Genomic DNA, 12,468 nt, shown 5'->3' with positions numbered 1-12,468 from the left:
AGGGAGACAGTCAAAAAATATTACACTCCTGTCCTCTTTCAGCCAATAAATCACATATAAATATGTTTATGGTTTTCAAAACAAAGATTCCAAGACTTACCAAGCGGGAAAGCGCTGGCAGACAGGCACATGAACAAAACACACAAACACTCCCGGGAGCGGAAAGACTTCCCTTAGGGAAAAAAGGACAGGTGTACACTCGCTCGCTCGCTCGCTCGCGCGCGCGAGCGAGCGAGTGTACACCTGTCCTTTTTTCCCCTAAGGGAAGTCTTTCCGCTCCCGGGAGTGTTTGTGTGTTTTGTTCATGTGCCTGTCTGCCGGCGCTTTCCCGCTTGGTAAGTCTTGGAATCTTTGTTTTTAATATATTTTTCCTATGTGGAAGTTTCTATTTTATTTATGGTTTTCACGTGACTTGTCCTTGTAGATAGAGAAAAAATTTCGAGCCTAGAGACTTGATAAAAAAAAGGGGGCGTATACATGTAGACAAGCAGAATGCGCTGTGGTCCTCTGGATCTCAATTTGTTAAACAACTATCCATTTCCTCCAAAGGCCTGCATCCTCGGCCACCATTGTCCTAATAGAAAAATTGCATGATGTTGTACTAAACACAATGCAACATACATAAGACAATGTGTTCTTCACATTGGCAGCTCACTTCGTTTCATGTGTGTCAACATCCTTTTTTTATCTTTTTTCCCTTATGAAAAAAGGTGGAGGATGCTGGGGATGGTGAACGACGTGTGATGTTAACACAACCTGTAGCGGTCCGTGTGCTGACAAACCAAGTGGCAGAACTCCTGCGCAGTAGTGGCTCTGCTGTTTTACCACTGAAAGAATTGCCATCAGCATATCTCCAACACTTTGGCCATACACTGCGACCAGAAGATTTCAACTGCAGTAGTATTGAGCAGCTGGTTTCGTTGCTCACACCCACAATTAAGGTTCGTGGCAGATGCAGTGTATTCTATCATAAAAGCTTTGTGTGTGTGTGTGTGTGTGTGTGTGCGTGCGTGCGTGCGTGCGTGCGTTAGTTAACGGGATTAGTATTGTGAATTTTCAGGGTAGTGTGTGAAAAACAGTAATATGTGCCTATCCAAATTTTTGCAGGTTCTTCCTGGATTACGGCTATACTTGACTGGACAGATCACTGCCAATCTTGAGAGACTTCGTGTTTTGCGCATTCTACTTAACACCAGTGATGGTATGATGAGGATACCAGAATTCATGAAGCTTTTTACCAAACTCTACTCTATATCAGTATCTGAAGATTATTTGCAGACTGCAGACATTGCAGTTCTTTTGATGGTTAGTAGCTAACGAAATTATTTGTCATGTAGTTATTACTTATTTATTTATAGTATTGAATTTCAAAGCAGTTTCATCCAATTTTAATCCAACATCTTCAAAAATACCATATAGCTTCACGAATATCTTAATAACACCTGGACATGTTTGGGATTAAATCATTATCAACAGTTGCACAGGAAAATATGTAGAATGAAATGTTTGTATGGCCATGGTAAAAATCTCTCGTAACTGTTGTTCACTCAAAAACCCGACAATGTGCCATGTATTTAACAGTGTATATACATTCAGTGATTTGTCCTGTAGGCATGAACTGAAACTAATAATCATAGTGAATATAAGACCACACCAAATGTGTAAAACTGTGATCACCAGCTGCCCAAAATCTACTGCTTGTAAGACTTTAAAGCAAAGCATTGTAGGTAGAAAATTATGAAACATTCTTTCCTAATCAGCTCTGACAGAATAAAGATCTTGTAGGTTCTGTCTCCCGGAACAGCCATATACCTTTTCACAGGGTGTACATGCCTTTGGGAAATCTGGGAATAACAGAGAACTTTCACACTTTGGGAATTTTGTAGTTTTCAGTTAAATTTATCTGATTTTGCATTGTAAGAACTGATACTTGAACAAAGAGTATTACTTTAGTCCACTATTGCAGAATAACACGACAGCAATAAAACATATGAGAGAATAACACCGAAATAAAACTTTAGTTGCAAGGAAAATAAGCCATTTATGACAAAACAACACAGTGCACACACAAGTGTCTGCTGAGAGCAAAACATCAGACTATGCAATACTTGGTAATAACAAAGTGCTGTTGATGTATCTTTCTCATGGGCCTTGTTGCTATGTGTGTGGCATCACAACTGTTTACATTACTTTCAAAGTAAATTTTCTTTTACCCAAGATGAATTATGTTAGTGTGAGAATGTATTTTCCTTTGGAACTATAATCACACACATTGTCACATAACCCAGAAAAATGTACTTTCACCTGGGGAAAAGTGAATTATCACCAGGAAAAACATTTATTTCCACCTGAGAAAGTGTTTTTTTAATGAGGAAATCCAGGTTAAATCTGAGAATTTTTTTCTTGTCTACGTACACACCTTGTTTCAGAATGAATTTTCACTCTGCTGCAGTGTGTGTACTGATTTGAAAATTCATGATGGATTAAAACTTTATGCCAGTCTAGGATCTGAACCTGGGCCATTTGCCTTTTGTGGAGTAATGCCCTACCAACTGACAAGCATGACTCAGCCCACCCTTACAGCTTTAGATCTGCCCATCATCTCCTACCTCAGATTTGTGTCCCAGTCCAGCACACAATTTTAGTATGCGAGGAAAGTAACAACCACGTCTTTGCCAAAATGTGTCTCCTGGACTTTATTAATGACTGTTTTTCTGGACAGAAATCTGTTGGTTTCTTGACTTGCATTGACTCTTGCAAATAGCTTTTGAGTACAGTATATGTAGTCATTCATTAAGCTTAGCATGAGAGAACTGTGCAGATGCCTTTTGAACTGGCCCGCCTTCCAAATGACATCCAGTTTCAAGAGTAGGATCTGTCAGGTCTTACTAGTAGGGACCATAGTATGCATGTAAAGGAGGGTGATAAGTGTTCAGACTTAGGAGATGTGCAGGAGAGTGTAATATAAACACTGAAAATTTTCCTGACTGACACTTAATATGAATGCCTGATAAAAAAAAAACCAAAACACTGAGAGTCCACTTTAAGTATGAAATCTACAAATATTTTTAAACTACATAGATAATTATGTAAAGAAAAATTAGTAGTTATTTATTAATGAAGTCTGAGGAACAATATAAAATGCAAAAATACAGGAAATAGTAATATTTAAAGAACAAAGAATTGTTCTGCCATGTTTGGCAAATTGAACATGTCAGTTATGTCGTGGGATACATCATAATGTGGGCCCAGAAAACTTTTTTGGGACAAATGCAAAATGAGTGTGATTTCTACCTCAAAATGCAAATACCCCTCAATTACTTAAGGGGAGTTGGAACGCCCTATCCTGACTGTTAAATTTAGTGACTTGTCTTCCCTGTATTTCGGGATCCACTGTAGCCATTGACATGAAACTTTTACAGGACATTAAACTCTGTTTTGAGTCTATTGAACTACAATAATTGCATTTAATCACTGCTTTTGGAAATACAATTTTTTAAATTACACAGTTAAAATTTTGTGTACTTTGTATATTATCATAATTTTAATTATACATAATTTTATGTTCTTCTTTCAGTTCAGAAGACTCAGGATATGTATGTTATACGGCCTAAAAATATGAGTACTCTACTCGAAGTGGTTTCTGAGATTTAGGGAAAAATGCAACAGAAAATGTACATTTTAGGAATGGCTTCGAAAGTTTCTAAAGGCTGTAACTCAATACATGCTTAGTTTATTTTTAGTCACTCAGAAGCACCCTGCACCATACTGTATATCATCCTCTTGATCTTTTTAAGAGTTTTTTCTTTTCCTTTTATCATCTATCTGGACTCCTTAGTGGTCAACTGTGCTGCATACACTGCTTTATCAATGTGAACCTTGTCCATAAGTTAAAGTTCTCTAATGCAGGTTGCTCCAAGATTAATTCCCATATGCAGTAGCACTTTCACCCTACCAATGTTTCCATCATTAAAAGCAATAACAGCATCACAGAGACCCTCCACTTTAGTGTCTTCATTCCAACAAAAACATATTTTGGTGAGTGAGTCCATAAAAGGTTATTGAATGACTGATTGGGATTTTGAGTCTGACCATGCAGACACTTCTTCAGTAATATGGGATTTGCCAGGTCTCTGTAAATAGGTTTTATGATACCCATGACTGCTGCTGGGATTGAATGTTTATGGCTGCATGAACCATTAGAGAACTGGACATTACGGTAATTGCACCATGAATCAGGTCCAGGAAGCAAAGGTGGTGTACTGGTTTTTCATCAGTTGACAGTCTGTGGAAGAAGGTAGCCCATAGTGCCTGCTTCATTTTCAACAAATCCTCAATAGTATTTCTAATGGTCTTCCCATAATACTGCTGTAGTTCGTCAAGCATTTTGTCTGTCAGCCTGCCTCTTGTGGTTTTACCACAAGAAAGTTTCTTGTCTCTCAGACTTGGTTTAAAGTTCCTCAACCTGGTGCCCATCCACGTCTGGACATGACCAACATTGTTAACCTGTACAACACAGCAATCCACAGCCTTCTACATAAAAAAGTTACTGATTTTATTAGATCTTGAAGTAATGCATGTAAAAATTTTAAGTTTCAACTGGTGCAGATTCTATTTTAAAAAATAAAAAAAATTACTTCCCATGTGAGTTTATAAGTGATATCATTTTATTCAGAAAATCGCAAATTTTATAATGCAATAAAAATCCGAAAATGTGAAAAAAGTTTTTCCGTTCTAACTCCTCTTAATAGATGCTGTTTCATAGTAAACTATGAACTATTTTATCAGAATGAGTTTGAAATTGCCCGCATCTCGTGGTCGTGCGGTAGCGTTCTCGCTTCCCACGCCCGGGTTCCTGGGTTTGATTCCCGGCGAGGTCAGGGATTTTCTCTGCCTCGTGATGGCTGGGTGTTGTGTGTTGTCCTTAGGTTAGTTAGGTTTAAGTAGTTCTAAGTTCTAGGGGACTGATGACCATAGATGTTAAGTCCCATAGTGCTCAGAGCCATTTGAACCATTTTTTTGAGTTTGAAATAGCTTTATTTTCTGCATCTAAATATTGAAAATGTAAACAGTTTTCAGTTCCTTGTATTGTAAGTGATATGCTGAAGCCCAGTTTGGAAATATAATATGCATAAGAACCTGTTTGCAACATAAAAACTGTATGGATGCAGTGACGTATCAATGTATTGAATGGTCTGATGCCATGCCAATTGTGGATAGTTAAATGGTCTGGTTAAGATACACGCCATGTTATCCAATCTAATACTCAGCTGTGGGACCTAGCATTTGTATAACAAAGAAACATCCATGTTTGTTAGCTAAAGCTCAGAGGGCAGTACAATGCAGGCACTTTTAACGTGGCAAATTAGATGGTGGATGTTTCGAATGTGGTTGCATTGAATATTGCTAGAGATCGGATCTGAACAAAATCATTAACAGTACTCAACTAACCTCAACAAGTAGTTGGGCGGTAACCGTTCAGAGTGCTTTGTGTCATGCAGTACTCATAGTTTTTTATTATTTTAAAATAAGTGAAGTGGCTCATCATGATCCGTCCTGGACTTCAATTCCAACCCCCCTTAAAACACCAGAAGAGATGGGCTGTCCCTGTGACAATGTGTCAGTTCTATTTTAGGCTACTGCTCTGCGAAAGGGAGGTGGGGTTGTTTCCCCGCACTGCTGCTGTCCTTTCTGGTGGTCAAAATTCTTGTTCGTTTATACTTGCAACTACTTGTCATTATAGCCTATAGTGCTCACACTTTGCAGTATAGTGATTGGAAAACAAAATCTGTAATGGTTTTTGACTGCGACAAAATTCTTCCCATAATGTTAAAATAGTTATATGTTCGGTTCTACTTCTCCGCTAACTGCCTTGTCAGTTCTGTGTGTAGTGTTGTCAAATATGGGTCGCAAGGCTATGAAAGTCCACAAAAGGTTGAAGTTAAGTCTGCAGTTTTTGTAATCATCAGATTGGGCAGGAAGAAACAGAACCAGCACTTTTTAAAAGTCTGTTTCAAAGAACTAAGGCTTTGTCTTCATTTTTAAATGTGTGTTTATAATCACTAAAAAAATTTTATTTTAAATATGAATTTCACCTGAAATAGATGCTACATTTTCCAGTTTCTAATCATAATGTACAAAATTTGTTGGATTCATTAAATGCCAGCACAAAAATAATATTGAGAACAATAACAGTAAAAGAGGAGTCAGGGGAAAGTCATAGAATTTTAATTATTTTTCATTTGCAAGGACACGTCTGCAGTCTTGATACTCATAGTATAGTATCTTCTGTACCACAGCACTATAGCACACTGGAGGAGGCCAAACAACATGGTGCAGCCCTTTATTAAAGTGGTGATGGGCTGCAGTGTTTTGTTTTGGCTCTTGAAGCAGCTTGTTATGATACTGTGGTGTGGAGATTTCAGTGTGTACCAACAAACAACCAAAAAATTAATTATACAGCTTAATTTAATGAGGTGTAGCTTAAACTTTTCAATTACCCCTTGTAAGAATTCACTTCTGCCAAAAATATCCTTACTGTGTTAAATTTAGTTTCACTAAGCAAAATAAGCTACAGCAATTCTCAATACTTTTCACTTTAATGTACATCTTGACTCATGTCAAGAAATGTGGTGAATAAATGTTTTAAAATTCATTAAAGTACACATCCATGGGCAGAGAATGTTGTGATGGTGGTGATGGTTTTCTTTCTCCCCCCCCCCCTTTAGTACCCATCATCATTTCTTATTAAAAAAATTTATGTAAACCATAATGTTCGTTTCATAGTATTCTAGAATTTATATTAGTTGATTATTGGAATTCAAAATATACCTTTTTCCAGGTGCAGAATGGACATGTAATACTGCAGCCTGTTTATGAATTTGCAAGGCGTGTGTATTGGTTGGTGGTAGGCAGCGGTGGTCGTTTACTGTTGTCATCTCTTAATAAGTTGTACTTTACAACATATCACTCAACTATCCAAGCAGCAAGTCTTGGATTTTCAAGCATGGATTCTTTGATAATTGCTGCCGGTGATGTTCTGACTCTGGAATATGAAAATGACTGCAACAATGATCCTTACATCGCAGTAAATCCTCAGCTGGCAGGCAAGTGCAGCATTTTGATCATAATCTGTAAACTGATTTTAACATTGTAGCCAAAATCATATATATTACTAGTTTTGGACGTGAGCCCATCAATTGGTAGTTTTGACTTCTTTGTAAGTTTTACTTTTGTGTCACAAAATATAACTAAGGTTTTTGTGATTACATAGTTACACTTAAATATGCTCTGTGCATTGTACTTACATCCTGAAAACCCCTCCTTTTCATTAAAAACAAAGAAACAAAAAACAACCTTGTAGCTGGTTGGAGTATTTTCTATTATGTACTCTACCAGGTACTGTTTCAGGACTGAAGAAAGAAACAAGTGGAACTTCACAGTAAAGCTAAAGCATTACCTTGGTTTATACACATTTCACACCTCAGAAGCAAGTACCATGCTTGCTGATCTTTTTTGTTTGGTTGTCAACAGATTTCCAGAAATACGCTAATGCCTGTTTGATGGAAGCAGTAACTTATTTTCAAGAACCTTCTGAATTTTCTTGCAATGCTGTACATAAAAATAAGATTTTTTTTTACTGTCATTTTACAGAAGTCGGTCTGCCTTTATCACTACCAGTTGCTGTGGAAGCTACAACTTCAGAACAAACTGATTCTTCAAGCACAAAACATTCATTTAGTGCGACTACCACATCAGCTGGGAACCAAGACTTAGTCTCTCAAATTTCCAGTAAGTGGTGTTAGTTTGTACAGTAATGAGTCAATGTTGATGACTCCTCCCACCACTTTTCTATTATAGTTCTGTCTTCTAAGATCTCAGTGCGCAGAACAGTGGCTATTTGTGATATAAAAAGGTCATCTTACGAATATCACTATCATGTGCCATCCTCACCCCTTCCCTTGCATGTCCTAAATGAATAAATCAATAAATCACTTTGATCCAGAATATATTACTGATGAACATTTTGTTTCTATCTGTACACTTGCATCATCCTTTGTACAAAAATTTTACTTTCTGTTTTCGAGTGTGTGTGTGTGTGTGTGTGTGTGTGTGTGTGTGTGTGTGTGTGTGTGGTTTTTTTTTTTTTTTTTTTTTTTTTTTAAATGGCTTCATTTTTTTAGTCAGTTGGTAACAGTACGTTCTGTTAGACACTGCAGCTTTTTATAATTCCTGTGTTACATATGTTGGGATTATTTCCACCAACTATGGCCCTATTTTATTAGTGGATTATTCAAAATTGTGTATAAAACTCTTACGTTGGTGCTTAGCATATCGCACTGAGCAACTGACTTGTGGATCATAAATCAATAGTGCCATGACTTAGATCTTAGTATTATTAGATATTTAAAATTTGTTGTGCAGGATCTCCAAATCTTTAGTGTAGAAACTATAAAGACAGATTTTGAGATCAGAAACATCGTCAGTTTTGGTGACACTGAATCGGAACCTTTGGGGTTTGTCATAAATTGTGAAAAATGTATTTTGTCTACAAGAAAAATACCATACTTTGCTTCAGCTCTTGAAAGTGAAACAGTCAAGAGCTCAAATTTTTTTGTTTTTTTAACATCTCTGTTCTCCACTGATTGTGGTCCTGTTAAAGGTGGTGGTATTTTCATTGTATTTGACCTTGGAACTGACTCATCAAGCTATGTGGGGGCTGGGATTAACTTGCAGTTTAATACAGACTCAGAACCACAGTGCAACTCGGCATTTTCACAGTAACCAGTCATTGTCAAAGTTGAGGATGTAGTAAGTTGTTGTTCGGTCTTCAGTCCTGAGAATGGTTCGATGCAGCTCTCCATGCTAATCTATCCTGTACGAGCTTCTTCATCTACCAGTACCTACTGCAACCTACATTTTTCTGATTCTGCTTAGTGTATTCATCTCTTGGTCTCCATCTACAATTTTTACCCTCCACGCTGCCCTCCAACACTAAATTGGTGATACCTTGATGCCTCAGAACATGTCCTACCAACTGATCCCTTCTTCTAGTCAAGTTGTGCCACAAACTCCTCCCCAGTCCTGTTAAATACATCCTCATTAGTTATGTGATCTACCCATCTAATCTTCAGCATTCCTCTGTAACACCACATTTTGAAAGTTTCTGTTCTCTTCTTGTCCAAACTATTTATCGTCCATGTTTCACTTCCATACATGGCTACACACCATACAAATACTTTCAGAAATGACTTCCTGACACTTAAATCTATACTCAACATTAACAAATCTCTCTTCTTCAGAAACGCTTTCCTTGCCATTGCCAGTCTACATTTTATATCCTCTCTACTTCGACCATCATCAGTCATTTTGCTCCCCAAATAGCAGAACTCCTTTACTACTTTAAGTGTCTCATTTCCTAATCTAATTCCCTCAGCATCACCCGACTTAATTCGACTACATTCCATTATCCTAGTTTTGCTTTTGTTGATGTTCATCTTACACCCTCCTTTCAAGACACTGTCCATTCCATTCAACTGCTCTTGCAAGTCGTTTGCTGTCTCTGACAGAATTACAATGTCATCGGTGAACCTCAAAGTTTTTATTTCTTCTCACACATTTTACACAACACACAAGCTTCCACTTGTAACCAGTCTCTTTGATATTCTTCTACACATCTACTAATATTAATCAATATGCTGTCACTCTCAAACATAAAAACATATAAGCAAATTAGCATATCCCTCCAGATCCATTACAATTGCACCGCAGGGCTTTTGTTGTTATGAACATGTACAACAAAATCCCGACCACACTCAGTAATGGATCTGTATTACACAATTAGTACGTAAATGACAAAGTCTGATAACCTCTTCCAAATTTGGACTCTTTGAATCTGTGGACTCGTTACTGACTGTTGTTGCAATGATCCTTCCCATCAATCTCATACACGAAAAATTCAAGTAAAGAAATTATTCAACATGACAAATATTCTAAAATACAGCACACAGAGTGAAAATAATAGTAAGGTAAAACTCATTTGCTAGAGTAACTTACCTACAACCACTTCTTTGGTCACACTTTGTACCAACTGGTTCTCATAATTAAATTTTTTGTTCCCCATATTAATGTTAATTTCATTTTGCTTACATATTGTACAATAAAAAATTACACTGGACATACATAGTGTAGTGTTTTTTCTATATATTTGCATTTTTTTATATATTTGTACTTCTGAATTTTCTTTTTGAATTTTATATATTTTTTTACTCATGTTTTTTAATTTCATATTTTTTTAGTTATGATTTTCTTTTTGAATTTTTTGCATTTTTTTGTGTATGATTTTCTTTCCTTTCTTTTGTTAGTACAGCTAAAGAAACATGTGTATTATCTAAATTTTTTACAATTATTTATGTACACTTGTCTCTACAACAATGTTACTACAAGGCACATTCTTGTGAAGAGAACTTTTGCTCACATCAGTATAAAGAATAATAAATTGCTCAAATATCATGAGGCTTTATCTAAAATTGGTTTTGAAATTTATATCTTTGCATGCATGTCCTCACATACATGCCTTCTCCACAGGGAAGACAGCTTCCAAAAATCAGAAAAAATTCATAAATGCTCACTATGGAAACTTTTTTGTAATAAAAGTAGTAATAAATCTTTCTCTTATTCTTCGTTACAACAGTTTTTTTTTCATCAGTTTCAATTATCATGCGACTTCAAATTATTAATTTATACACGTAAATATACATAGTTGGTTGTACAGGTAGTTTTGTTCTAACAAGCATATTCCAGTGGAGGACTTTTGTTTTGGATGAGAATAGGTTATTTAAATTTAGAAATTATGATTTCTGTTTATATAGTTTCAAAGAGACAACATTCCTGGGACCAAATAATTTGTTTGACTTAGGGTATACCTAACGATAAGCATTAGGGTGTGAATTTTCTATGACTTCAAAAGGCCCAATATAGATATCAAAGAATTTTTTAATTTCTGAAGTTAACATTTTTTATTTTTCATGAGACTTTACCAGAACAAGATCCTCAATTTTGAAAGTGGTTAATTTTACCCTGTTGTTATGTCTTTTATTCCTCTTTTCCCCTTGTTTCCTCGTAGTTTCCCTGGCAGTATCTTCTCTCTCTTGCATAGTTAAAGGTGTACAATTAGGAAATCCAATAAGTTCTGATGTAAGATTTGCAGGTCTGATATTAAACATAATCTCATATGGTGAAAATCCTTTGGAACTATGTTGTAGGCTATTCATAATATCTTCAAAATTTCGAATGTGCTCAAACCAGGTTGGATGTTTATGGCTACAATAGGTTCTGCAAAGTCTCCCAATTTCCCTCATATCTTTCTGCAGGATTGGTGGATGGACAATAGATATAAGTATATGCTTCAATTTTGATCTTTCAATAAAATTTTTCCAAATTTTGGAGGTGAACTGTGAACCATAGCTTTTAGTTTACCCACCTGTGCAAAATAATCTCTTTCAATTTTTATTATAATTTCATGGCTAGTGGCTTTTTCACTGCATATAGTTTAATTAATTTTGAAAATACATCTACCATTACAAATATGTAACAGTGACCTCCTTTACTCTTTGGTAACATTCCATATAAGTCCACAGCGATAAGATGTAAAGGTTTTTCCGGAATAATGTTTTGCATCTCTCCACCATGTCTTTGATTGCTCACTTTCTCTGTGACATTTGTCACAGGTTGCAATTTCTTTTCTTACGTACTTTCCAATATTGTAAAAATAAACGTTTTCTTGTATCTTTTGAATGCACTTCTGTATCCCACAATGACCAAAATTTTAATGTAAGTAAGTGATCAGCTTTTCAGCATCTGTCTCTGGCCAACACAGTCTCCAATTATCAGAATCTGCGTCTGTTCTTCGAAATAAAATCCCCTTATGTAATTTGTAAAATTTATCAACTTTCTCATACCCTTTCTTGCCTAAACATTCTTTGATTAATTTCCAACTTCGATCTAAATTTTGATTTTTCCCAATTTTGTTATGCATAGCTCTAATTGTTTTCTCATTTTCCACACTTTTCAAGTATCTGATCTTAAATTGCTTTTCCTCCTCTTGTTCAAAAATCTCCTCCTTTCCCCCGATTGGTAACCTTGAAAGTGAATCAGCTACTACATTCTCAGAACCTTTTATGTGCTTGATTTCAAAGTCAAACTGTTGCAGAAATATTGCCCATCTGGTCAATCTACTATGGTATAATTTGCACTCTTGTAAGTAAGTCAAAGCTTTGTGATCTGAAAATACTATGGTTTTATGTCCAATAAGCTAAATTCTTAATTTTGTAAAAGCCCAATGAATTGCCAAGAGTTCCTTCTATGTGACTGTGTAATTTTTCTCATGCTTGAGCAACATTCTGCTTGCAAATGCTATGGTACAATATATCTTAACTCCATTCTCTACTCTTTCTTGAAATAACTCTG

At 36.0% G+C, this 12,468-nt stretch overlaps 1 protein-coding gene across 3 annotated transcripts in view; it reads left to right on the top strand.

The window, feature by feature from the left end:
* The window catches only part of LOC126335218 (meiosis regulator and mRNA stability factor 1), a 219,294-nt gene that overhangs the window by 155,316 nt on the left and 51,510 nt on the right, over nucleotides 1-12,468 (top strand). For all 3 annotated transcript variants that reach the window (XM_049998246.1, XM_049998245.1, XM_049998247.1), the window contains 4 exons: nucleotides 711-941; nucleotides 1,108-1,305; nucleotides 6,842-7,106; nucleotides 7,654-7,791. In XM_049998246.1, coding sequence (XP_049854203.1) covers nucleotides 711-941; nucleotides 1,108-1,305; nucleotides 6,842-7,106; nucleotides 7,654-7,791 — 832 coding nt within the window. The remainder of the gene's footprint in view (nucleotides 1-710; nucleotides 942-1,107; nucleotides 1,306-6,841; nucleotides 7,107-7,653; nucleotides 7,792-12,468) is intronic.

This window comes from Schistocerca gregaria, chromosome 2 (assembly GCF_023897955.1).
Source record: "Schistocerca gregaria isolate iqSchGreg1 chromosome 2, iqSchGreg1.2, whole genome shotgun sequence".
In the NCBI taxonomy this organism is placed as follows: Eukaryota; Metazoa; Arthropoda; class Insecta; order Orthoptera; family Acrididae; genus Schistocerca; species Schistocerca gregaria.
The sequence above is the reverse complement of the archived record's forward strand: the minus strand, read 5'-3'. Positions and strand labels throughout refer to the sequence as shown.